This window comes from Platichthys flesus, chromosome 10 (genome assembly GCF_949316205.1).
Source record: "Platichthys flesus chromosome 10, fPlaFle2.1, whole genome shotgun sequence".
Classification (NCBI taxonomy): domain Eukaryota; kingdom Metazoa; phylum Chordata; class Actinopteri; order Pleuronectiformes; family Pleuronectidae; genus Platichthys; species Platichthys flesus.
Window position 1 is genome coordinate 16,494,937 of NC_084954.1, and position 27,127 is coordinate 16,522,063.

The 27,127-nt window shown below is 42.2% G+C and overlaps 1 protein-coding gene across 2 annotated transcripts; it reads left to right on the top strand.

The window, feature by feature from the left end:
- The first annotated feature begins 1,883 nt into the window (after nucleotides 1–1,883).
- Nucleotides 1,884–25,285, top strand: zfyve28 (zinc finger, FYVE domain containing 28). Of its 2 annotated transcripts, XM_062397203.1 has the most exons (14): nucleotides 1,886–2,348; nucleotides 14,773–14,913; nucleotides 17,436–17,573; nucleotides 18,034–18,236; nucleotides 18,392–18,481; nucleotides 18,597–18,686; nucleotides 18,777–18,878; nucleotides 18,965–20,503; nucleotides 20,688–20,783; nucleotides 21,740–21,903; nucleotides 22,002–22,118; nucleotides 23,011–23,115; nucleotides 23,224–23,327; nucleotides 23,470–25,285. In XM_062397203.1, exons 1-14 carry the CDS (start codon nucleotides 2,313–2,315, stop codon nucleotides 23,599–23,601), a joined length of 3,057 nt encoding a protein of 1,018 aa, XP_062253187.1. In that variant the 5' UTR covers nucleotides 1,886–2,312; the 3' UTR covers nucleotides 23,602–25,285. The 2 variants fall into 2 exon arrangements, with proteins under 2 accessions (XP_062253188.1, XP_062253187.1); XM_062397204.1 differs by lacking the exon at nucleotides 20,688–20,783 and having other exon boundaries at nucleotides 1,884–2,348.
- The last annotated feature ends 1,842 nt before the right edge of the window (nucleotides 25,286–27,127 follow it).

Here is a 27,127-nt window from a genome sequence, read left to right on the forward strand (position 1 = left end):
TTCAAAATAAAGGAAACTCTGGTCAGGCTCCCCAGATTCAATGAAGACCACACAAAAACCACCAAAAAAGAACAGAAACATCAACATGTACTCTACTAGTGACAATTTTGTTTTTATTATTGATCAGTTTTGTTCACTGGATTAAAAATCATTGATGGTTTTAATCCATCGGCTGAATATTAACATTGTGACATCTGATCCTTTGTTGGCTCCCACAACAATGATTATGACGTCGTATATTGTGACGTTTGTGCTGCCTTCATGTGCTGTTGGAAATTATAGTTTTCGCAGGACCATTATATCAACGACATAAATACAAGGTGAAAAGATTTAACACACGCCAATAACTATAACCAGATAAAGGAAATGGGAGCGTGAATAATTGTTGTAAATAATATATAATGGCAAGGAAAATAAGGAAAGGTGAGTAACTGTAAGGGAGGCTTTACTGAGGGGAAAATCATAGATTAAACCAAGGTTTTAGAGCAGTCTCGCAATGCATCTTCTGAGTTCCTGCATTAATCTGATTAACATAATCTGATTATTTTGTGAGCATGTAAACAAAGTCATTAGTTTAGTGTTCTGTTGTCAACATTGTTTCAGGTTGATGTTTCAAATGGGCTGAATATTTTGTATAAACAAATAAGTGAAGGATCAATCAAAAGAGCAAATCAAAGGATGTAATTGTCAAATTTAACTTGAAGAAGAGCAACATGGATGAGAAATCTGACTATCAATCAGATTCATCGAAAGGTTGAGTATCTACAGTTTCATCACATCAGCGCAATCTCAGGGACCACTTACTGATAAAGACTCTGTGACAGTGTTAAAAGCTCTAGTACAAGAGAGGGAGTGGATCTGCTTGATTCTGATGACTGTTTATTATTTATATGAAAAGTGCTCAACCAATAAAGTCTGATTGATTGATTGAAAAGAGAAAGCCAATACCTAAAATATAACAGTGTGGAAACTTACACAAACCAGCTTTGATCCACGTACAAACACGGCTGTGGAGGAAGAGATCAGTGGACATTTAGGCTAAAAACACGGTGTAAATGATGCCCTTTCATGTCAAATATGAATTTCGAGGCTTCCGGACACTTGGATGACACCACTGGAGCTCTATGGAGGCATTTACAGTTTTTTTTTGTTGTTTTTTTTACTTTCGAAGAATCGATTCCCAGTTACTTCAATTGTATTTGATTTGGCTGCAACGCTGTTTACGTGCCAGAAGTGTTTTTTGGACTCGAACACCTCAACAACCCCTCTATCGGCATAGTGGTGAGTGGATAATGGGTGAATGTACATTTTTTGCGAACCATCCCTTTAAAGGTTTAGTGTGTAAGATTTAGTGACATCTAGTGGTAAAGTTGCATTTAGCAGCTGAATACTCCTCACCTCACCATCCCCTTCCAAACATGAGAGAGAGCCTGTGGTGGCCTTCAGTTGTCATAAAATCTCAAAAGGTGTTTAGTTTGTCCATTCTGGGCTGCTTTCAAAAAAATGGCGGCCCCCATTCTGGGGTAAAGAAAAAAAACCATTTGTACATTTTAGATGAAACAGACAAGTGAAAACATAATTATAATTTTTTTCATAAATCTTCTGCAAGTAAATCCCTTTCACCTACATCTGACCCACTGGACCTTTAAAGAGAGGCTATAGAAAGGTTGTGTCTGATAATAAACTGGAACCATAACTATATTTATCTTTAACATGTACCTGGAGTTGGGATGAAATGATTTGTGAGGGGGAAAAAAAAAATCTCAAGTCACGCTTACATGGTCTGGCTGTCTGCGCCTCCCTTCGCGGCTGTGGGAAGTCGGTGTTTTGGCAGCAGCCCGTGAAAGCATCACTTCCTGGGAAAGTGGGAGGTGAATGTTATCAACGTGACGGTTCCAGTGGCAGAGGGAAGAGGGCAGAGACCAGCAGAGACACAACGCTGCCGCCGCCGACGCCGCTCCACTTCGTCTGTTTGCCGTCGGGACCCGCTGGAGAAGTGACCGGTGCGGGTGAGGGGAGGGGGGAGAGAGAGACCAGGCGGCCGAGCTCGGGATTCAGGGGGGACGATGGGAACAGGTCTCCGGACGTCTCCTCCTTTGTGCGCCTCCGGAACCGCGCTGTAGCTGTATGCGGCCAGGTCCAACTCACCGTGTTATTTTCTACACGTCCTCCGCTGTGGAGGCTCCGGCAGCGTTAGCTTAGCATTTAGCAGCCGCGGACAGAGTGAGACCCCCCCCCCCCACACACACACACACAGGTACGGGAGAGGAGGAGAGGAGGGGTCGGTGACAAAGGAAGGTGGCGAGGGAACGATGCACCGGTTTCGGAAGTGGCTGTACAAGCCTAAGGTAAGTTGTCTCGGCTGTCCTCCCCGCAGCCTGTCATGTTTTCTTAATGCTTAGCTTCTTTTCTGTTTTTCATTTTTTGGGACGCCGCTAGCCAGACAGCCCGTGAGTGAGGCTCGCTAGCTCCCGATCACTTCACACATCTGCCCGCTAACGTTAGCCCCCTTGCCTGATGTGACACTGTATCACTGAGCCCTTTGTTGTTGTTGTTGTTGTTGTTGTTGTTGTTGATGTTGATGCTGATGATGCTGCTGCTTTGTTTTCATTCGCTAATCTGAATGTAACAGCTGGAATCTATACTTACTGACTCACTGCTGTGTACCTCTGACACTGTCACTCATCCTACTTGGTGAAACAGATTCACTGTTACATGTTGTTTGTGATGTCTTCATAATGATGATTTTACCATTCAAATTAAAACTGACAGTATCAGGGAAATACAGAAATGGTTGAAATAATGTAAATAATATTTATTGATTTTTAAAGTAAATAAGTCTATGGCATATTGGGGAAATCAAGTTGAAAACTGATTTTTTTTCATTGGTAATGAATCTCCAAGTTAATTTCTCTATTCACTGATTTATTGTTAACTCTGTACAAATGTAGTATAATACCGAAAAAATGCTCATCACAATTTCTTTAAGCCCAAGAATCACTTGACTTGATTTGTCTGTCTCATAGTCTGATGTCCAAAGAGATTCAATCTGAGCCAGGCAATAAAACTATATCAATAATTATCGGCGTACAATTTTCATCAATAGCAATATAAAAAAGGTTCAATATATATTGATATGTTGCTTATGCATTCTGAAAGTAGGGTGAGCAGGTTTAAGGCATCATTTAATTGATCCACCTCTGATTTGTAAAACCACAACCTTCACTCAAAACCACTCTTTACACTTAAAATAAGTACTAATGTGACATTTATCGTGATAATGATCAATATTGATAATTGTAACATTTTTATCCGGACATTATTGTTGGCAATATCGTCTAGCCCTAGGTTTATTTTACAGTTAACACATTACACAAGCAAAAGCTGCAAAAGTGAGATGAAAATCGGAAAAAGTTTAAGCTCATAAATAACTGAAACGTTAATTTGTTGCATTGTTTCAACTCTGCAGCATTTGATTGTTGTCGATTGTTTTGTTTTTTTATCGTACATTTCGGCCTAAATTGCACGAATGGTTGTCAAAAGCCTCAAAAACACATCAAATCAGATGCTGCCCCATTCGCACTATTTGAAGTCAGACTTTCTGGAGTGAGCTCTTGCAGTGGATGTACTGTAATTCCTTTAAATCAGGCTCACAGTCTGGAAACAGGCCTGACACAGCAGAGGAAGTATTGAAGGCTCGGTCGCCTTGTTAAATGAACAGTTTAATATATGTCGTCTGCAGCACTTTTTGGGACGAGTGAGTGTGAATGTTGTTGTTAACTTGTAGATTTTCAGGGAGAGCAGTTGTGAACGGCTCAATGTTGAACCCACTGAACTGTGTAAATCTGAGGCAGGCTGCGGATGATCAATATATAGTTATTTATTAGTGCTGCATCATTACAAAACCTCAGCGCTTCTGCAGAGTAGTATGTAAATCACTAATTTCCTCATGTCCCTATGATGGACTGAGAAACTTTTCCGTGACAGAGTTTAATTTTAATAAATATTCTGTTGGTTTACAGCCTATATTTGCATCTTATCCTGTCCCTATAGTCCCAATCATGCTCTTACAGAAATTAAGATTGCTATTAACTGGGAAGACAGTTTCAAGGTAATATTACAGTTAACGCACTTTACAAAATGACACACACCACTTATACCACATGGTATTCTAATGTGGACCATTTCTGGGGATGAGCACAAAACGGTTGGTGTTATCAACGGCAGAAGATTTGCATAAAACCAGCAGGTTATTTTAAAGAAAATATCGAATTCTCCAAACTTTCTTTACTTTACACTGAAGGTGTGACGTTCTCTGCTGTCGTCCACACATATTGGTATACGCGCTGTACATAAAAGGCTGACCTTGCAACATAACTGCTGTTCACGTCGAGTCCCTGAAGCATTTCTTTTTGTTTTATATAGAGACAGAGGAGAATATATGGCAGACAGGCAGCCTGTTAAACAAGTCAGAGTTGTGTTTCTTGGCACAGTAAATACAAGTTTGTCAGCATATACAAATGCATTGATAAGTCAGTTGCCGTTACAGCTATAATTTGAGCGTTTGCAACAGTAGGGTCAGACGAGGCTTAGATGAAAAACCTCTGATTATGTGTTCTCCGCCTGCACTTTACCACACACACGCACCTGCGTCATTCCCCTTTTCTCTGTCAAACCGTGTGTGCTGTCGCAGCGTTTTCCTGGCCCATTGTTGGGGTCAGGCCCAAGTGTTCGGGGGCTTCACCGGTGCATTGTCACATCCGTGAATGAGCTTCTGAAGAGCTGAGCTGTTACATCAGTGGCTTTTCTGCCGAATCACAGGCCGCAGTAGGAATTAGCAGATTTACACACCCAAGTCTGTGGGATTCAAATGACCAGTTCTTCCTCAAAGGAGCTAAGAGAAGAAGAGCACGGAAAAGCCTTGGTAATTATAGCGATCAGTATGAAAATACAACAGTAATGAAAGGCTTGGGATCACGTTTATACTCCAATAACTGAACAGAAGCTAAGCTTGACAATGACATACATATGTTCATGATCAAAATAGGTGCCCAACATGCGTAAACTGGAATTTATTGTTGAACACAGTGTAGTATTGTCATTTTTCATTAAGAGTGAGCTGTTTATTATTGAACTAAATTCCCATGGAGATAGAAAAGTGTCGAATCAGCATGCTCCCTTGACTGATGCGGAGCTATTCATATTTCCTGAGCTGCTCTTTACCTCCTCAGATAAGCCCTGTCAACTGAGGAGGACTTTTATTTGCCACTGCTACAGAATCCCTTCCCCGGGTGTAAGAGAGCAGTGTGCCACTCCGTGCAAATGTACCTATATATTCTGCCTGGCTCTGTCGTCAAAGTGCAAGAATGGATTGTTCAGGGCTTCTGTAAGGATGTTGGGAAAGGAGAACTGTTAGTTAGGATACAGTGCTTTACAGTGAGATTTTTCACATTCCTTTTCGTCATTAAAGCTGGTTTAGCCGGTTTATGTGTCAGCAGTTTGTATTTATCTTCCCAAATGTCCACAATACCTAGACTTGTTCCAGGTGTTTAGCTGTAATTGACTGCTCATTGACCACACAGCCCTACTGTCCCAAACAGAGATGAGACCTGGCTCAGGTTTCCGAGCAGGCAAAATGGCCACTGTCACCTCGCCTTCCATTCATCTGCTGCGAACTTGCTGAGTGATGAATGGCGGGAGAGGGAGACGTGAGGAGGCTAAACCCTGTGATACTCGTCCTCTTTTGGCTCGTCGCTTCATCAGGCATTCACAAGCTGACCTTCAGCTCCACACCACCTCATCAGTCAGTGTGATGGGCTCGCAGCTCGCATCAGGCCGGGCGCGCTCACCTCCATCGGCAGGATGCCGCTAATTTGCCTTTCATTTCCTCCGCTCCCCTTCTGACAGTTTAGTGCGTGGGCAGCTGATGCTTTCTACACTCCTCATTAAAATGTCAGATATCCCTGCTCGCGTAACAATGTAGGCTCCTGGTGTAAGAGCATATGTAATATACTAGGGACTGAATACTTTGATAGTTCATTTGTGAACTTAAGAAAAATTGTGATTTGATATGGTGGAAATGTCATCACTTGTTACCATAAAAAAGTTTTGTAAAAAAGTGCTACCTTTAAATTTGTCTTGCGAATTCCAACTTTTTTCTTATGACAGTCATCATTTGTATTTTTTGACAGTTTATTCTTATAGACTAATTGTTTTGGCTTGTATTTAAGTCTGAAATATATGAAATGCTACAATATTGTTAGAAATGCCCGCCACAGCTTCAGAAACAACAGATCAAAACCCAACAGCACTTAATTTAAGGCCAACAAAGATTTGATATGACTCAAAATTGAATGTAAACCCTTAAACATTTTTTTTGGCTCTAAATAATAGTTTAACATCTTGTGAGTCATTGTCAGCCCACCATAAAATATGTTTTATAGTTGTTTGTCTTCATCATAAGAAAAGAAGAGTAGTCTTGTTGACAGCTGATGGTTTTAACAAAGCCCCCCTAATATTACTCATCATCCTTTCAGGCGCCAGTATTGCCTCTGCTGCCAGTGTGGGCCCTACTCACAATGTATCCGTTGTACTTAATTTTGAAAATAAATATTTGTATGTGAAGAGGTGGGGATGACACATGGTTACAACAGCAGAAACGTCTAAATGTCGTATAACAAGCTGATTCAAATCTGGGTAGAAAGTGAAGTCTGTGTCATCAAATTTTCAATAATTGTATTAAAAATCGAGGAAAACCCACAACGCATTTAAATTAACAATCTCTGATAATAGAGGTACATATTATTTTACAATCTCTGGAAATACCTGATCATTTTTTAGATACATTATATAGTTAGTTGTAGAGTTAAAGTTGTGATCTCCTGTCTTAATTCTCTTTGTTTATATGCCACCTATCATAATTGAATCAAAAAAGGCGATCTACAGACTGTAGTGGAAACAACTTTGAAAAAACTTCAGACAGACATTTTCAGATTTTCAATTAACCAATAAAAGCCCAATACTTGATGGTTTAAGCTTCTAATAGTTACCAGGTTAAACAAGTAATCACATGGAGTTGTGATGGGAAATGGGCATTTTTCACAGTTTTCAATGATTAATCTAGTAGACTTATCTTTTGGGTTCAACTCATGTCATTCTATTGAATAATACTTTTGAATAGGAAAACTATAACAAGAATGTAGATATTTTTTTCCCTGTAAATTCTAATTAGAGCTCCTCTCTTATAATGGGATAAAAAACTCTGTAGCAGTTCGCTAAACTGGTGAATCACGGCTGGTCATTTCCTCAGTGGTGGAATTGTTCCACATCCGCAGAATATGACTGGCCCTGCCGTTGTCTCTTCATTCATCACTGCCCCTTTTCTGTATGTGTATATTGCTAACGTGCAAGCAGAAGAACCGAGAGAAAGCGAAGCAATTAGGGGCTTGTCTTCGCTGAGTGGATTGGCTCCGAGTCGATGGAGGAGCAAACTGCTGAGCAGCCGCCAGTGTGGCTTCATATTTAGGCCCATGGCTGGAGATCTTATAGGAAGTCCCATTCTGCTTACCCACCATGCGGTAATTGATTTGGTGTCAGCTGCGTGGATTTAGAGCGCTGACCCTAGTGCAGATTGAAACAGGCCAGGCGATTGAGGGCCTTTTTAAATTCATTGCAGGATTGGGGGGGGGGGGGGGGGGGGGGGGGAGAATCGAATGAGAGGTTGCACTCATTTTCCACACCTCGTTTGTGATTGGTGATAATAGCTATCCTCTTCCTCGCTATACTGTCACTGCTGATGAACATAAAACATGCAATCATGGTCCCTTTCGTCTATACTGCAAGTCGGACTGTTCTCAGGAAGAGCCAGAAAATGAAACGCTACCCTCCTGCTCTGGGCTCTTTCTTACAAACAAGAGAGGAAGGCAGGGAAATTAGAATTGGATGGGGAACAGTGGGCTTGTATTTTTGAGATTAGATTTTGGCCTTGGGGAAAGACTGCAGGACATAAGATAAGAGGATGTCTCTATCGCAGCAAGTGTTTCTTCTAATTTAATTATAGGCCTTGTAGGGATGATTAGAAATCCTATACTGAATCAATTTGAACAAGAATGTATTTATAAACATCATAATTTCCATCTACTGTGTTTAATATAAAGCAGTATAGATATTGCAGCTTTGATCAGCATTAGATATTATACATTTTCTGTCATGCTGCCGAAGAATGACCAGAAAATCATCAGTAATGTCGAACTTGAGCGTGGGAGCAAGAGGCATCTTTAGAAATATGTCACAAATGTGTATTATTAGCTGAGAATGAAAGTATAGGGTACTTGGTTATGTGATGTTGGTGGATTTTCCAGATACTGATACAGTAGTTTCTTCACTTGCTAAAATATATAGTGGGATGGATGCCATGAGTGGCAAAAATAAGCTTTATAATGGGTAAATCCCTGTTGAAGCTGCAACGATGTGCTTCTTATATTACTACAGTATTTATTTGTTTGGTGCTACTTATTTTATTCCTCCCCTTTTAGGTTGAGGTGTTCGTAGTGTCATTACCAAACCAGTTCCACAAGCCTACAGACTTGTATCTCTGCAGACAGCTATCAGAAATATGTGTTTGCCCACACACACACTGTGGCCATCAACAGCTTTCACTGTGTGTAATTTGTGACAGCCTGGGCCCTGCCAGCTCTCAGTCACGGTCCACAATATCGCATGTATGTGGACACAATTAACCTGACTCTGCGTCATGCTCATTATCAGCAGTGGTGAGGACGTGGGTGAGAATTGCACGGAGGTATCATGACAGTGCATAGGTTGGGTTTATTGGCTTCGCCAAGGAGGTTAGGTTTTCTTTGCTGTTTAAATACTACTAAACTGATAATTATGAGAAAGGAATCAGACATATATAGAGTGGTTATAGGTGAATTTGTGAGCAGTTTTCACAAAAATTATGTGTATATATTTCCCTAATACTCTCAATACATATTTGCAATATGGTGACAATAGGGCCATTCAGCCTTGGCTCTCGAGTGCCCTTGTAGTTTGAACTGTGTTTGTTTATCAGTTTGTCAGATTGTCAGCAGGCTTACTTTTACCGTACTACTTAATCAATCTTCATGACATCTTGTGGAGGGCTGGAGCATGACCCGAGGAAGAACTCATTAAATTGTGGGGTTAATCCTGACAAACGGGCAGATCTGGAAAAGTTTTGTTTACTTTCTTGAATATGAAGAGACCTTATTGGTGTTTGTGTAAAGGGGGGAAGTTGCATCTCCATCTATCTTCAGGACAGACACGATCCTTTCAAACAGACAAAAATTCTCATTCCCCTCTGTATCCACAGCACTACAGCCAGTTCGAGATTGTATAACCAGGATATTTCTTGCATAAGAACTTCCCTGCAGTTGGTTTGAAGAGGGGTGTCCCCAGTTGTTACCACGACCATCACGCCTTGTAGCCACCTAAATCCTCCATGCCCCACTGTGTGGCCTGTCCTCCTAAATCATGTGTCGGCCACATGCACAGGTCCAAATGCCAGATTAGGGCAGACCTTCAGAGAGGGGACAAGCAAACAGATTATGCCATCAGTCCAGATGGGACGACCACTCTGAATACTGAGTCAATGAACTGAGTTAAGCCTGATGTCTACTACGGATCCAGCTCTCAGCTCATTAGTGCAGGAAACCTCTTCGGCACTCTGTGATTAGTGCTGTTGATTTAACTGCACGATTTCTCAGAAAATCTCAGAAAGTCTAAAAGTGCAACAAGAATTTGAAAAGATCTGAGTTTTTGCCTGAAAACTCAACAACTCTGTATCTGCCGAAAACAACACAGGGCTGAGGAAAGAATCTCCTGATGCAAGCTGAACCTTAAAAAAAAATGACTCAACACAAGTAAACCTGCTTCAGCACAACTCCACATTCTTAGAGAGATTATACTTTTTATTCTGCCAAAACTTAATATAAATAATGGTTGAGTAAGTTCCCTTGTTTGTTACCAAAAAACGATTGGCTCACTCTTGCAGGGGCTTTTATGCTGAGCCCTGAATAAGTAATGAGGTGATGAACTGTATCCGGCTGCTTTTTGGCCAGTCTGCCAACTGACTGGATGAAGCAGAGTGAACTGGTTTACCCTCCACAACATTTGCTTCTGATCCTTGGAAGGGATCCAGGATGCACTGGAATAGAGTATAGAGGGCAGAGGCAAGGTTTCTCATAAGTCCCTTAAGTGGGCTCGGCGTGCATCCGATGATGCTATGGATGCCATGAAGCATTAGCTGGGCAGCCTCTGTCGTCTGCACAGTCTGAATAGAACCCCAGAATCAGCAGCTGAAGGAGAAAGCTGGCTCAGATGATGAAAAGTCACGGTAGCCTGTCTCAGCAAGAATCGCACTGTCATCACCGGTTATTGATTCAATGTTAAACAAAAAGGGGACAGAAAAGGTCAGAGTTACTGTGGAATTACATTAATGAGGGGGTTTAACAGTAATTGTCACTCTGCGCGAAAGTATGGGGGCTTAATAGTCTGAGATGATGGGTTTCTGACCACAGTGGACAGAGTTTTTTTGAATCATCTCACAGAGAGGGCACCCAGGACAACCGACAGCAGGAGGATAAGAGGAGAGCGGCACGCCACAGGGGACAGGAGCCGAATCTGCTGAATCATTTCCTCCTCCTGCGCAAGGTAGAGCCGTCATCGGTGATGATGACACAACTCGCAAGTCCAGGAGTCAGATCTCCAGATGTTTACACTATGCACACTGCTAAAACAGCTTCAACACCCCCATAGGAAGGTGTTACTCTTAGCTCGTAATAAGATTTTTATCTTTTTTCCTTTTTTGTCAACTTTTTGAAAAAAAATCTCACTATATTATGGATATCATAGTTACAGAATATTGTTAAAAGCATAGTTTTTATCATTTACTCCATACTTCTTGAGTAAATGTCAAAGCCAAGACTGTGCTCTGTGTTAACCCGTGTTATGTAAGCAGATGTTTCAACATCACCAGTGACTCATAGTCCGTGTAACCGGGCAAATATTCCCACTGGTGGCTTTAGATCTGTATCTCAGTCAGAGGATCAGTCTGTATTTCATGACTTTTAAGAGCCTCGTCTATCAAAGGCAACTGCTCTAATGCTGGTCACATAAAGCAATCTAATTAGTTGTATGTTTTTGTATTTTATTGTGAAATATAGTATAAAACTTCCTAGTTTACTAAGTTAATAAACAGTAATTTTATCTAATATCAGGTGACGTCCTTTTTAGTCTTGGGCTGTTGCACCAAATGTCCCGATAATTGGGTCTGGACACTTGCCGAAGTTTGCCTTTCAGATATGCAGAAAGCAGTCGGACTTTGTTAGGATCGATGTGATCACAACAACAGGAAAGTTTCTGGAACATTAAGGTGAGGAATGGCGTCTGCTTAGAGCATGCAAGGCATGATATGAAGTATAAATCTGGTGGCTGAAATCACATGTTTATCTTTACAGGACATCGTCACCAGCATAGGACTTTATCGCCAAAATCTCTCTAATCTCTTCGTCTGTGTCTGTATGTGCAGTATGTCACCTCTTTTGACTGAAAACAGCTTTACATATTATCTTGAAATATCAGCTTGGTCATTTGGTTCTGTTTGCTGCAGGAGTTACACCTGACATTTTCCCTGTAACTCCATACTAATTAAGAACTACTCTAAAAAGTCACCTGTCAGCACTGACTTACATCTTTCGCACCTTTCTTCTAATACTGGATACATTTTTATTCCATTGTTCACCCAACTTTTGAGCCCAGAAGCTGTCAAGTATCACTGCCTATCTAAAATTTAAATCGGCATGTCTTGAACATTGCCTGCCTTTGAGTTTCTCCCATGATGCAGTGGTGCAGGAATGTTCCCTCTTGTGTGAGGAATGCAGCAGGAGGAGGCTATAGGATGGTGTCTGTCTCAAACGCTTATTTTCTTCCTCTGTCAGCGGTTGTTGCGTCTCGGATAGAAAAAGGTCCTTCACTGTCTCCCACTCCTGCTTCCTGTTTTGTCATCATGACATTTGTGTCAGAGTCTCGCTCACTCTTGTCCGGTCATATCTACTTCCTGACATCATTGCTTTTCTCATTGTTCAGAGAGCTTGGATGTCATATACATAATTTTGAAGTGTGTTTGATTAATCCAGATTTCCTCTGTATTAACCTCCCATTAGCGTACGCATTGAAAAAAACACAGTTTCTGTTATAGTAAAGCCAAATGAAGAAATGAGTATTGCTCTTTGGTTTTATTATTTGTCCTGCAATACTACTGGGGCTGTCTGTTCCTTTTCCTCACAGATTGTTTATATATAGAGCATGTATGTGACCTTGATAAGAAAGAACACTTGAGAAGATTGAAATATTATATTTGCCGGCCTGCTGTAATACACACTAGTGCTTTAGGGATTAGGTGCCTTCTGTGAATTACTCCTCCAGTTTATTCAGCAGACATGACATGGCAGCGACACAGAGAAACACACACATGAAAAAGCAACTGCAGGAATCTTTGTAGACTTTGCTCCAAGGGATCAGATTTACAAGAAATGTGACAAAGTTGAGTTTGTGTCTGTGTCCCATCACCCTGTCCTATCATTATAGCTAAATGCCTTGAATTGTCCCACATTTGTGGTTTGGGATGTACAATACGTGGGACACTTGTAGGCACTAACATTATAGCAAAAATGCCTAGAAATGTCCCGACCAATCAGAATGAGCCAGACACTTCTAGCCACTTAGCATTGAGACAAAATGCCTTGAATTGCCCCACACTTGTGGTTAGGGCTGGATAATACGTGGGACACTTGTAGGCACTTTACATTAAAGCAAAATGCCTGGAAATGTCTATTATCTTATTATTTCAATAAGGATTTAGTCTCTCACTGTACCTTATTGTACGTCGTCCTCCAAATAACCTTAAAACAATTTGTGAATATTTTTTCCTCCTCACAGAAATAATGCGACAAGTACCCCAGGTTTATCGCAGTGTCGTCTCCTCACAGTCTCTTACATTATTAATGAGAGAGAGCGAGGGAACAGCACCATGTATTATATTCGGAGGGAGGAGGCCCGGGCCCATGGGGAGAGCATCACGCAACAGGAAGCGCTGCAAACTTTACGGAGAATGTCCTGCGAGAGAGAGAGAATATTTTTGGTAAATACCAGTGTTCAGGTCGACTTGGTGAGAAGAACTTCCAGAAATCCGACGCTCTGCGGGAAATTGAGCCTGTTTACCAGTGTAGCTCGCCCCCTCTTCCAGTCATTCTGTCTTTTTAAGATCCTGTGCCATCACTGGGTCCTTGTGGTTTGTGATGATGCACATCGGCATGTGGTCGCCATTTTCAGAACCATTAACCTTTGGATGGCATGAGGCCTCCTCAGAATGGTGTGTGTTCAGACATAGCTTGTTCTTGTCTTTAAAAAAACATTATTTTAATCGTCCTGAAGATTGAGATTGATTATCTTGTATTTCAGCTGTAAGCAATGGTGTAAGCGATACGGATAATGAATTATGTTCTTTACATTTTCCTTCGCCTCAGTGTCTCTTCCCTACCCTGTGTGTTGTGGCTGTACATGTGCTTCACTCAGCAGAGGAGTGATTTTCTGCGCTGCGCTGTTCCCCCCCACACCGAGGGGAGCATGGTGGGAGCTAATGACACAAATCCTTTACCGGGGCCGGGCTCTCTTATTAAACCAGCTCTTCTGGGGAGCTTTCACACTTTATTAACCTTCGTTAACGCCTCCTGTCAGGATTAATGCCATTTTTATATCAGTTACCTTCCTATACTAAATTTTGGTATGCATGAACCAGAATATCTCAACTAAAGGAAGACCAATCTGTTGGTTAGCTGGCCAATACAATGCCTAGATTACCTGATTTTGTTTTTGTTCCTACAGATTTTCTGTATTTTGCTGTATTATGCTGCCTTTCCTTGATTTCTTCCACTACATATCTTTCTCTTTCAGTTTATTTGCCTGATATTAGGTTTTATTTTACCAAAGCAGGTGAGGATTACTAAAAGAGCAATACTCCCTGCTGGCTACATGATTGGAGTGGGTAGAATCTGTGCTTATAAATACTCGACCTGTTAACACCACAGTGCTGTAGTAGCACAGTGTTGTTGTTTCCAGGAGAGTCGGCTGAACATGGTGCGTAATTCATGTGTTGACTTGCCAATTCCACCAAAGCATCAAGCTGTGTTTTCTAGAGATTGCAGCTGTCCATGCCTGACACTGTATTTCACTCATGCACAGCTCCGAACTGTGCACACAATAATTCCTCTCAGCAACACACATGAAAACTAGAATGGCATTCGGTAGAGAGCATACCTCCGCCAAGACCCAACAGTCCCCTTACAATACAGCACAATTAAACCGCACCAATATGCACACAATCAGTCCCTTAAATGTGCCTGATTTGTTTTTTTCTCATTAAGATTCCCTGATTTATTGGGTCGTTTATGTTGAATAAGCGACCCTATAACATTGGAAAAAGTGATATGCTTTGATATTTGGTTATTTCCTTTGTAAACAGTATTCTGTTACGATAAAAGTCTGTGGTTTGATGCATTTGTGCATTGTCCATATTTCTTTTTGAGGGCTGATGTCAATAAAGAAAAAAGGGCTCATATTGGCCGATATTATCACCCAACTGATTTATCAGTCGGTCTCTAGTTGGTATCGCTTCTCATTAACAGCAACACGTGTATCTAATCTCACATTCCCGTGTTGCCATGTGCTTCTCTGCAGAGGACGGACCCTCAGCTCCTGGCCCAATTCTACTACGCTGATGAAGAGCTGAACCTTGTGGCCACGGAGCTGGACAGCCTCGACGGCAGGAAGGACCCTCAGAGATGTACACTGCTGGTCAACCAGTTTCGATCCTGTCAGGTCAGCAAGGAGAAACAAACACACACAAGTCATCATTGTTATGTGTTTTTCATCTCACTTAATGGAGTTTATGATCACTGTTTATACTTCTACATCAATTCACTGTAAATTAAACAAAATAACATTCATTAAGTAAATTAAAGTTGGATCAAGACACATTAAGGTTTATTTTTGGGCTTTTGTTAGATATTGCAGTGAAAGAGAGACAGGAAACAGGGTGAGAGGGAAGGAGAAAGAAACACAGTAAAGGGTCGGAATGGCCGGGAGTCAAATGGGGACATGCTGCTCATGGCGCTGGCACCTGTCGTACTGTATGTGCCACAACCATCCGGCCTGGCCTTGATCTGGTCGCCTCCAAATAGAGACAGATTAATCCCCAGCTTGGATTTGACTTTGATCCATAATTACATACATGTTTATTTGAGATGGTTTTTATTCTCATATTCACCTGGCTCAACCTCTGACTGGAAGCCAAAAATAGCGGACACCCTTATCTTCACTTATCGGATGCAGGTGTGACAATGTGAAGATTGCGTTACCAAACATTGCTTTGGCCGGGTTGTTGTATCCAGCAGGTTTGTTGATAATGTGAGATAAGTGGACTTTGTTTTCAAGCAGCCAGTGGGACACACTCCTCGCGGCCTCCATAACACAGAGCCATGTGTCATGTGGGTCAATAGGAAATGTTTACAAGAGCAACTTCTTGAGAAAGAGCTGTTTTTATTACTGTAAGTGAAGTGAGTAAGTGTTGTGAAGAAGAATTTCTTTTGAACTCGAGTCTCTTTGTTGTAACTATTAAATGAAACACAAATTAAGAATAATAGGATATAGTAGATTATTGAAAACGATTATACAGCTTTGAGTGTTGAGTACTGAGCTCTGAGATCTTTGAGAGTTCAGGGTTGGGAGGAGCTCTAAAGGTGAGTGAGGGCTGCTATGCTGCTTCATGCTGAGAGAGCTAGAGGTGGTGGTGGGAGGTCCTCATTTGGCCCGTTGTGCCTTGGCCCCCCCACCCCCAAGGCACTTGGGGGAAAACCACTTAATAAGGTCAATGCTCGATCCCCGACTGTTCTGTCTCTTTCCCCTCCATACCACCCTCTGCCAATCTGTCACCTTTTTATCTTCACTGTTTCCTTCTCTTTTAATTGTTCTCCTGCTCGTCTTCCTTTGTCAAAACTGTGTTCTTCTTTTCTCATGCTGAGAATTTTCAGAAGTTGTGAATGAGTAGCCCTCGTTAGGATTTGCCTGTCTGCCCCTCATATCAGTTTCTGATTTATTATTATTTCACAAGCTGCAATAAAAATGTTTTACAGCAAACTCTCAGCACTTAGATGCTAAAATAAGAGACTTAACAGTTGCGTAGCTCATGGATTTTGGAGAATGAATTAAGCAGCACTATATCCCACAGCCCAGAGTCCCCAAGAATAGAAGGCAAGTGCACCCAAGCCAAAATGTTGCACTTGAACCTGCCACTACAGCTATCAGCTCCTATTCATGGGCTTCTGTGGGGGTTGCTGGCATGCTACTCATATTATGTTGGCACGTCTGTTCTTACATTGCTGCCTGCTGGAGCAGGGAAGTGTGTGTGTGTGTGTGTGTGTGTGTGTGTGTGTGTGTGTGTGTGTGTGTGTGTGTGTGTGTGTGTGTGTGTGTGTGTGTGTGTGTGTGCGTGTGCGTGTGCGTGTGCGTGTGTGTGTGTGTGTGTGTGTGCGTGTGTGTGTGCGTGTACGTGTGTGTGTACGTGTGTGTGTACGATGGATAAAGATTGAGTAAGATGGCATACACATGAGACAGAGGATGAGAAAAGGGGTCAGAGACAGACAGTGAAAAGAGCGAGAGAAAATAGAAACCAGAAGTAGGTACTGCACCACAGCCACTGGCCCTGGATGACTGGAAACCAGCAGCAGTGAAGGTTATCACTCATGTCCCCTGCTGGTAGACGCTCACAGACAGTGGGGTTGTGCTCAGACTAGACCAGGACACTTGTGGGCAGCCATAAAGGAATCGGTGGTTAAGCTCTGCCTCTCAAACCTTTTTAATCTTCCTCCTCGGGGCGGGAAGGGAACGACGCAGTGCTGTGCCTGACAAGATTACAGTGCACCGTGCAGCTGTGGTTGACTGAAAGGCTCATTGTATGTCATTGTTACGGCTGGTGTACATGCCAGCGGCATATAAGTCTTGATTAGCTGTTTCTGCGTGTGATACTACATTTTCACTGCTGGAATTGTGGGCTTTAGTTGTTAACTGTTTATTGAGGGAGAATGTAGCTGTGAAATATATAATGGTTTCATGTACTTCTCCAATCGTTTTCTTTTCCTCCTAATCGATGGTCGATGGTCCTTAAACGCTGGGAAGTGTGTGTGATACAATGGCTTTATCAAAGAGTTGGAACTGAGATTAACCAACATTAGATAATCACTGCGGCCTCTGAGTTTTCAGGAACAGATTTTCTCTCACTCTTGTCCGTCCCTCCGACTAATTTGTTCAATTTGTTTTTCTGACACTCTTGTGCTCATCTGCAGGACAATGTGTTGAACATTATCAATCAGATCATGGATGAATGTATCCCCGACGACCGGGCCAACAGAGACTTCTGTGTCAAGTTCCCCGAGGAGATTCGTCATGACAACCTGGCAGGGCAGCTGTGGTTTGGGGCTGAGGTAATGTATTCCCTCCAGCATCAGTATGTAGGAAAACAACTTTACTTAAGGCATAAACATACAGGGCGGCTGTGGCTGAGGGGTAGAGTGGTCGTCCTCCAACCTGAAGGTCGGCGGTTCGATCCCCAGTCTGAACAATCTGCATGCCGAAGTGTCCTTGGGCAAGATGCTGAACCCTGAATGGCCCCCATAGAATAACAAAGTGCTGGGATAGATGCACTGTATGAATGTGTGTGTGATTGGGTGAATGTGAAACTGTAGTGTAAAGCGCTTTGAGTGGTCATCAAGACTATAAAAGCGCTATATAAATACAAATCCATTTACCATTTACATCAAAGTTAGCCTTTCATTTTAACAATTGGGCTGTTTCTTTATTGTCACTGAAACTTTAACCACCATTTTCTCCGCTGAATCTTCTGTACAAGGCTAGAATATGTCTCCTGTGCATGTCCCTGTGTAGTGTCTGGCTGCCGGCTCCATCATCATGAACAGGGAGATAGAGAGTATAGCGATGAGGCCTCTGGCTAAAGACCTCACTCGCAGCCTGGAGGAGGTTCGAAACATCACCAGAGACCAGGCCCTGAGAGATCTCAACTTGTACACAGACCGCATGAAGGACGCACTGCGACATTTTGACAGCCTTTTTGCCGAGTTTGAGCTCAGGTAAATTGAGGACAAGGGATTATTGGCGTTTGTAACAACAATATGAATTCTCATTTCTCATCCTCTCAAGTATGTTTTTGGTGCAAGTTTGCCTAGAAAAAAAACACAGAAGAAACAATGTAGTTATATTCCTCCTCCTTCTCTTGTGTTGCCAGTTATGTGTCAGCCATGGTGCCTGTGAAGTCTCCCAAAGAATACTATGTACAGCAGGAGGTGATTGTTCTCTTCTGTGAGACTGTGGAGAGGTGAGGGCACAGCGGCATAAACAGATACTGACTTCATCTGGATTGAACCAGAATCTAAATAATATGCAAAGTGTATTCTTTTAATTGTTGTGCCTTCCTCTGTCTGTCATGTCAGGGCTCTGAAACTGGGCTATCTCACACAGGACATGATCGATGACTACGAACCTGCACTGATGTTTACAATTCCCAGACTAGCCATTGTGTGGTAAGTGTTGCCCGTCCTCTCTAGTCTCCCGCCCACCTCTTTGTTGTCTACTCTTTCCAAGCCTCTTACAGAATTTAAACATATTTTTAGTGGGCTGATTGTGTATTCAGAGGGGCCTCTCAACCTACACCGAAAACCAGAGGACATGTCGGAGCTCTTCCGGCCTTTTCGCACTTTACTTAAGAAAATCAGGTACACTCCATTAAGATTAAACATCACACATCTTTTTCCTCACGTATTACTTTTTTTTTTTAAACTACCATATGATGCCTTTGCAGAGATCTGCTGCAGACCCTGACTGAAGAGGAGTTGGTTTCGCTGGAGAGGAACCTGTGTATCTCTCAGGATGGGGAATTGTCCACAGGCCAGGAGCTGGCTGCGAACAGTGAACCAGCACCGATCCAAGAGAATCAGTCATCCTGCAGCAACGCTAATGACACCTCCATCGGGGAGAATGAGGGGGAGCAGGAGCATCTGGCTCTGTATGTGTGTCCCAGCCAGGAGGAGGAGGAGCTGGCGGAAGTGGAAAAGGGCTGGGAGCAGGTGGAGACGGAGAGGGGAGAGGAGGAGCGGGAACAGGGCCTGCTTTGCGAGGAGGCTGAGGAGGCGGAGCTGGCCTGCTCCATGCAGTACGACGAGGAGGAACTGGAGCAGCTCAACATGATGGTGTATCTGGTTGGAGATGAGATGTCCACCCTGCTGTCGCCACCCAGCCAGGGTCAGTCACCAGCCCGGAATCCAAACAGAGGAGAGGATGGAGGCTCCAGTGGGGCTTCCAGCACTGACACGTCTCCCTGCCGCAGGCTTCTGATGAGCCGGGGAAGGACAGGCATCTATGTAGAGGAGGAGGACAGGGTTTTCTTCATGGACGACTTGGATGCAGGCGGAGAAAACATCACCAGCATTTCAAAAGAGGCCTATAGTTGTGTCTCCTCTCCTTTAAAAGCACCAGACTCTGCTCGTCCCTTGCAACGCAAGCTGGGACAGCGGCCAGACTTAGTAGCGAACGGCTGGTACTCTGAGACCCCATCAGAGCAGCCATGCCCACAGCCACGCAGCCAGAACACACTCTGTCACAACGCAAAGATCCCACCATGCACCACCGCTCCTGGCTCAGAGCCTTTGCCTTACACAAATGGGTGGGAGATGGGTTTAGAGGGGACAGCTTCTGAAACTGCAGAAGTCATCGCCCACCGTATGGGTGGGATGAAGCTGTCTGCCACTGTCATCTTCAACCCTCGCTCCCCGAGCTTGACAGAGCTGGCCGTGGACAAGCTGCTGCTTCAGCGGCCCACTCCCTCTGAAATTGAGCCCTGCAGCCCTCTGGTGGCAACTCACTGCCTGCTTAACTCGTGTGTTTGCTGCGGGACCTGTGAGGATGGCCACGAGGATGCCATCACCACTGAGACCACTGGACTCGGCTTAGGGATCGCTCTGGGATTGGACAAACACTCGAAGAATGCAGTCCCCAGCACTGTCATCCAGTCTGCTGCATGTATGCTGCCCCCACGAGGTCACGAGCCTCACAGTAAGGGGGAGCGGACCGAGGTGACTCCACCTTCTGCAGCACCGCTGTTAGAGGATTCAAACTCCCAGTTCTGCGGGACGTGCCTGGTGTTGGCTTCAGGGCCGGTGCATCACGCTCAGGACTGTAGGTCCAGCGGAGGGGATGGAGCCTCCTTGTGCAACAACCAGCTGAGGATAGAAAAGAGGCAACAGGCCAGTGGAGGCCGACAGAGGGATAAGGAGTTGGATAAAGATAAGCCAGGATCTAAAGAGAAGAGGGACACCAAAGACGACAGCAGGAGGAGCTCCAGGTATGCCATAAGTAATTTTTTTACATTTTTTTGGTTGACGGAGTAACCTTTCCTCAAGTTTTCCTTTTTGAAGCATGAGCTCCACGTATTTTGATTTATTCCACTGTTGTGTTTGTGTAATCTTAATTTATTCTGTACTTGGTTTTATTTTGCCATATTTCACAATTTATTTGGTTGTTTTTAGTCTCCAGAACTCTCCCCTCAGCTCTTTGTCAGGTAGTGACTGTGAAAGTGTGTCGGTCACCACATGTAGTCTGTCGAGCAGCGCATATACGCCCAGGTAATTAATCACTCATGAAAAGTGTCATGTTTGTGAGTGTCTCATCTCGCCCACACTCTGACGTTTTACTAACTAACTGAGTCTTTGTGTGAATGATAAAAATATGTCTTTGTTCATTTCCAGGCTTTATTCTCGTCTTTGTTCAGATTGATTGAAGTGTCAGTCACTTCTTCCCTTATGGGTGACAGATGGCAACTTTAATCTGTCTCCCCTGTTTGACTGTAGATTTACTTATTTATATTTAACACTACAAAACATAGCATGGGTGCGAGTTTGTTGTTAAAATAGCCAGGATTTGGTGGCTCTCTTAAAGGTGCGGAAGTTTGCAGTAAATTTCCAGTGATCAGCTAGTGAGTTCCAGCCTTGCTCCTTTCACAGAAATAGCTGATCTGAGTAAAGGATGTTTTATAGAAGGAAACCTTACAGTTGCCACTTGAAGGTGCACGCTGGTTGAGCTACTGCAGCTCTAGTCACAGGGTGTATTTACAGAGAGGCTGAGGAGCAAGGACAGTCACACATTTATATACAAACTCTACATAATGAAAGACGGTGAAGTTAACTAAACTTAAAACTTTGTATTTACTGAAAATGCGGCAGTGATCGTACCTTAATTTTACTAAACCTGTGTGCGAGTAGTGGTCTCTGTGTGAATGCAGCATGGTTAAAGATAATAGCAGAGATTTACAGTGTGCTTAAACCTTTTAACTGTCCCCTCAGACCTTTTGTGCTCATTCTACTAAAGCACTACTAATTTTTAATCAGATGGTGGGTAAATATCCAGGGAGTGGATTATGCATTTTCTTCATTTTCACGTACACAATATTCTGGATTCATCTTAAATGTTTAGAGAGGAATTCTCTTATTGGTGAAATATAAATGGAATATGTTAATAGTGGATGCACATGTGGGAAAGAAGAAATGACAATCCCTCCCTTGTTCCTCATCACCTCCACCAGCCCTGCGAGTAGTCTGACTCCCAGCTCAGGGACCTCAGAGGACCCAGACCATCGAGAGATCCAGCTGGCTCTGGAAGACGCCAAGGTGGCCGCCAGGAACAAAATCCGATCCCGCTTCCACAGTAGCAGTGACCTGATCCACCGTCTCTTTGTTTGCATATCTGGTAAACGTTCCTTGTCTCGCTCTCTTAGTCGCCTTCCTCTCTGCTTATTTATCTGTCTTTCATCAATTTATCACTAATATCTATTGTGTATGATGCAGGTGTTGCTGATCAGCTGCAGACCAACTATGCCAGTGACCTTCGCAGCATCCTGAAGACTCTGTTTGAAGTCATGGCGACCAAGTGCGAGGTGGGAGACGATGATAAGCAAAAGAAAGGTAAGACTCATGTCTTGGAAATATGTGATACACTGTATATCCATTTGAAATATTATGGGTAAATGGACTTTGCACTTCTGTAGTCTTAGTGACCACTCAATGCGCTTCACAGTCCTCATGTAATTCATACACAATTCATACTCATACAGCACTTCTATACCCAGAACTTTTCCTCACCACTCATCATTCACACACTACAAGGGGCAGGGTGGTTCTGGGTCTTGCTCAAGGACACTTTTGCATGCGGGCTCCATTCAGACGCAGGGGATAGAGCCCCCAATCTTTTTGTTAGTTCTGCTCTAATTCTGCTCTACCTCCTGAGTCTGTGGCTCCAGCCTCACTGCAACTAAAAAAGTAAAGTAATATATCTTCAACTGCCTCGTACTGACCCATATTCCGTCTCATGAAACTTTACAAACCTAGAATGGCATTCAGTAGAGCTTCTACCTCCACCAAGGCCCAAGAGTCCTCTTATGAAGCCACATTTTAATTCACGAACTCCTGATTATTATTTGGATCTGCAAGATATCACACAAACTCTTAAATACCAGTCCCCTAAACATGCGTGATTTTTTCGGAATCAAGATCCATAACCGTAACCCTAATAATAAAGAAATCCTAGATTCGCCACCCGGTCATGATACGCTGATTTAATTCTATTTCATATCCACCCCTCAACAAATGTTCATATGAACCGGTTAAGTTGTTTTGGTCTAATCCTACTTGCTTAAAATAGTCATCTGTTCAGTTTCAGCTCTGTGTCTCTTATCTAAGAATAATGCAAAGTCAAATTTCTTTAAAATTAATCCATGGATTCATCAAATTATTCTTTGGGTATTATTTGTAGTTGTGCCACTATAGTGGATGAAATGTCTTCTTCTGTGGCGTGCAGCAGGTCCTGTGCTGCATAGTGCTGTGCTGGAGGACTGTGCTCTCTGTCAAGAGACTATTTCTTCATCTGAATTGGCAGCCAAGGCGCGGGAAGGCCAGTTTGAAGGTCAGCAAAACTACTCACAGTTTAGTTGAAATGTGAGCCCGTTCATTTTCTCTGCTTCCTTCAGCAACCCTGGTCTGTGTTGACTGTTTCTGTTTTGGCTCTGTGCAGACCCTCCTGACTGGGTCCCTGATGAAGCCTGCAACTCCTGCATTGCCTGCAAGGCTCCCTTCACTGTCATCCGCAGGAAGCATCACTGTAGGAGCTGTGGAAAGGTAGGATTGCTCCCTTCCTGTCTGAGGGAGAGTAGGTGGCAGAATATCCTGTTGATTGTGTTGTTACTGAAACAGATGACTAGTCACCAACATTATAAGCATTTGGACATTGACTGATCCATTGTATCCTGTCTCATTTCAGATATTTTGCTCTCGCTGCTCCTCCCACTCAGCACCATTGCCCCGGTACGGCCAGGTGAAGCCCGTCAGGGTGTGCACACACTGCTTCATGTTCCATGTCACGCCCTTCTACAGCGACAAGGCCAGCATCTGACCTCATATTTTCAAAGAAAGCACACAGTCCGCAGTCAAGATCATATGCAACACACAGATCCACAGCTGTGTACAAAGCAAATGCTACACTGCTCTGGTCAACTTAAATGGTCGTCGCTGTTCCTGCTAAGCAAGGCTTCAGCGTAAGGCCATTACAGACGACAGAGCAGAAAGACCAGTCCCCAGTGTTGATGATGAGATCTGTTTCTGAGAGATGTTGGCGCCTCAGTGGGAACCACAGGGTTGGTTTTCTGTGCCCAGACAATGCAAATGTTTCACAAATGCCTGTCTTGATAATAAAGTTGCAACAAAAGAAAGGGAATGAACAGGCAATAACACATTTGGTACTGGTATTGTGCAACAGTCTTCTGTAGCAGTTTGCAACACAATATCAGAAACAAACACTTTGTTTTTTGTTGCTTAAGGTGTAAATGAAAGGACTTGTGAACTATTTTTCTATTCTTTAGCGAGCTTCCTACATTTGTGCCAGAGTTCCCTCGGGACTCGGATTACTCAAAAGAATGTAAATCATGATAACAATGTAAATAAGTATAATTCTGGTAAAAGCCACTCTAAAATGTCTCCAGTAAATGATTGCTAAGTATGGGGACTAGAAACCAACCTTCACCAGGCTACTAGTCACAGTAAAGCAAAAATGAAAAACAGATGGCTTTTATATTGAGATTCCTTCATGTATAATGTCAATGAATGTGTAATTTTGCACCACTTTTAGAAATTAATCTAGGTTCCATCAAGGACTGTTCAACTCTTGATGGTGATGGGCTGTGCCCATTGCTTTTACAGTTGCACCATGGCATGTTAAGTTTTCTCTGGGGTCTTGAAGTCCCCCTAGTGGAGGGTTGTCCTCTCTTGGCTCAGTGCTGCCATCACCATGATGAGAACAAATGGTTTTGAACCATCAGCCTTCTCAGGGGCTTGCCTACACACTACAGGCCAATTATTGCCCTATTGGTTTTCCCTTCCTCACACTTATTATAGTGCAATATTACTACGAACTACAGTGGCTCTGCACACTTTACAGGTCATTTGCTGATTGAATTGTAGTTCTAGGCCTTTTTTCTGCAGAGTGAAGCTGTGCTGAATTCTGCTTACACGCAGTTATTCCCATGTTTGCCTCCGGTGGTACTGTCGGGCTGGAACAAATATTCGTTTTCCAGAAAAACAAGATTTACATCTGACTTCCTTTCTGCTCTTGAATCTGCTTCCTCTTATCCTCCACGCTCTTAACATCCATCTGAACGGTTTGCAGTGACCAGTCAAACAGCAACAGTCTGATATCACGTTATGTCCATTCTGCTCTGACTCAAAGCAGTTTCTCAGGCTTTACATCATCAGAATCACTAACTACTGTTGGATCAATCTTATTTTCGTCAAATAACTCATTTACTCACTTTGAAATGGTATGTTGTTTTTTTCTTTCATAAAGAACAAATATAATGTATGAAGCTATAATTACTTTTATGTAAAAGAAAGAAGATAAGGAATCATTATCATATTAAATTAAGGGGCAATATCCTATTATTATTTCAGAACTTGGTCTTATTTTTTAAAATTCCAGTACATTTACATGATGAAAGCTGTGTAAAATATTCAACAAACAAATAATGTTATATAGTTTTAACTGCAATGTATATTGAAATAAATTACTTTTTCCTGTTTAAAAATACTGACTGATACTGTCTCCTCTGTACTTCCTCAGGAAATATCTGAAACGTGAAATTTCTGCCTTGAAACGTGTCAAAAGATTTGCTATCCTGATTTATCAACCTACTGAATATTATAGTCCAATATTCAAACTTTTAACGTCACAATGAGATATATCTTCACAAGCTATGAGATGGATTTGAATTCATTTATCAACAGATTAGACTGTAGATACCAGTTTCTCCCGGTTTATAGATTTAAGATATTAAGCTCATTAAGGTGACTTTGTTTGTCCCAGACCACAGGAATAATATTTCTGTAAATTGATTGCAGAACCACAGCAGACACTTCTATTCAAGTTGAGTTTATTTTTGATTTGAATATTAACTGATTGTATGTTCTTTAAAAATTCAAACCCTGGGACTATTTTAGCAGCAATTTATCTACGTATGTTTCCTGCCACTTCAGTCGGAGGTGTGGGCTGACACATCTGATGAGCAACACAAAGCTTAACTGAATATAGTGACACATTCAGAGTTTCCATATTGTTCAAGGGACACTAATGGTTTCACAGAGAACGGTTAGTCATTGAGAGTATTCAGCCTGTGAAAACTTGTGTAACGTTTTTCTGTGCCTCTAACAGAAATTGTGTGAAGAGATACAGGATTTAACAGAAATGTGTGTGTAAATTATCCCTGACTTTTATGGGAATGCAATCAGAACAGACGTGACCTTACTTACTACAAACTTTTTACTAGCAAAGGAAAACGTTTTACTTTCAAAGACTCCAAAAATCCTTTTGACATTGTACCAAACCATTTCAGATGTGTTTGCTGTTAACTGGTTACAAAATTACAGCTGTGAGTGCTGGTTTAGAGGCAAAAACAACAGCTCTGCTTTTAACATTGAATGAGTTTAAATCTCTGCTGTCTCCGTGAGATCCACTAGGTGGCGGCAAATGTCTATAGGTCGGCATAATGGTATCCATCCGTTCAGTTCAGCCCTGAACCGTATGTAATTATGTTTACACCTAAATATCTAAAATTTAGGGCACGTTTCAACAGCAATTTATGACTTTAATGACAATGATAATGATAATAGCTTAATTTATATATTACCTTTTAAAACAGCTGTTGAGAAGTGCTTCGTAGAGAAGTAAATCAAAACACAACACAACAGGCCAAATAATACAATAGCATTTAAAATCAAAGAGAGGTCCATGAATAAATAATCTAAAATTAAAGACATAAAATAAAATAATACAACATCATTTCTTATTCATCTATCTCTCACTGATCAGATTTTCATCTGTGGTAGAACTGTTGGTCCCTGTTGTGTTCACATGTGATGTACTGCTGGTGTCTTTGCCTCTAAACCTGATTTTAGCCTTGCTTCACTATGTTGCATTGGTGTTTGTATCTCGTCATCAGATTTGAATGTTTGGTTTTACTTTAATTATTTATGTGTTTATGTGATCATTGTAAGGTGTTCTTGGGTGTCTACAAATGGCAAAAGGTGAAATAACGTTTCTGATTGAATTAATGGTAATTAATAGCAAAAGGAAAGGATTAAGAATCATAAATAATAGCAGAAAACTACTACGTAAGCATTCATTATATAGTAAATAATACGTTAATAATGAGAGGATTTGAGTGTGCAATGCAAAAGTGAAACATACTTTTTTACTTTTCAATTTTTATCATTATAGTAAAAGAAAAGAACAACCGACACAAGTAGTAGGGAAAAGAACAATGAAGTAAAAGTACATTTTATAAGAGTAATGAGTGGATTTGAGTCTGCGATGCTCAAGTGTAAGTTAATAATAACTTAAACATACTTTTCTGCTTTTACATGTATTATTG

Excerpts from the sequence above, each read along its gene's own strand:
- zfyve28 (XM_062397203.1), top strand. The coding sequence starts at position 2,313 with ATGCACCGGTTTCGGAAGTGGCTGTACAAGCCTAAG. Across the intron at positions 20,504-20,687 it reads GACAGCAGGAGGAGCTCCAG|TCTCCAGAACTCTCCCCTCA; the intron begins GTATGCCATAAG and ends GGTTGTTTTTAG. Across the intron at positions 23,328-23,469 it reads ACTGTAGGAGCTGTGGAAAG|ATATTTTGCTCTCGCTGCTC; the intron begins GTAGGATTGCTC and ends GTCTCATTTCAG.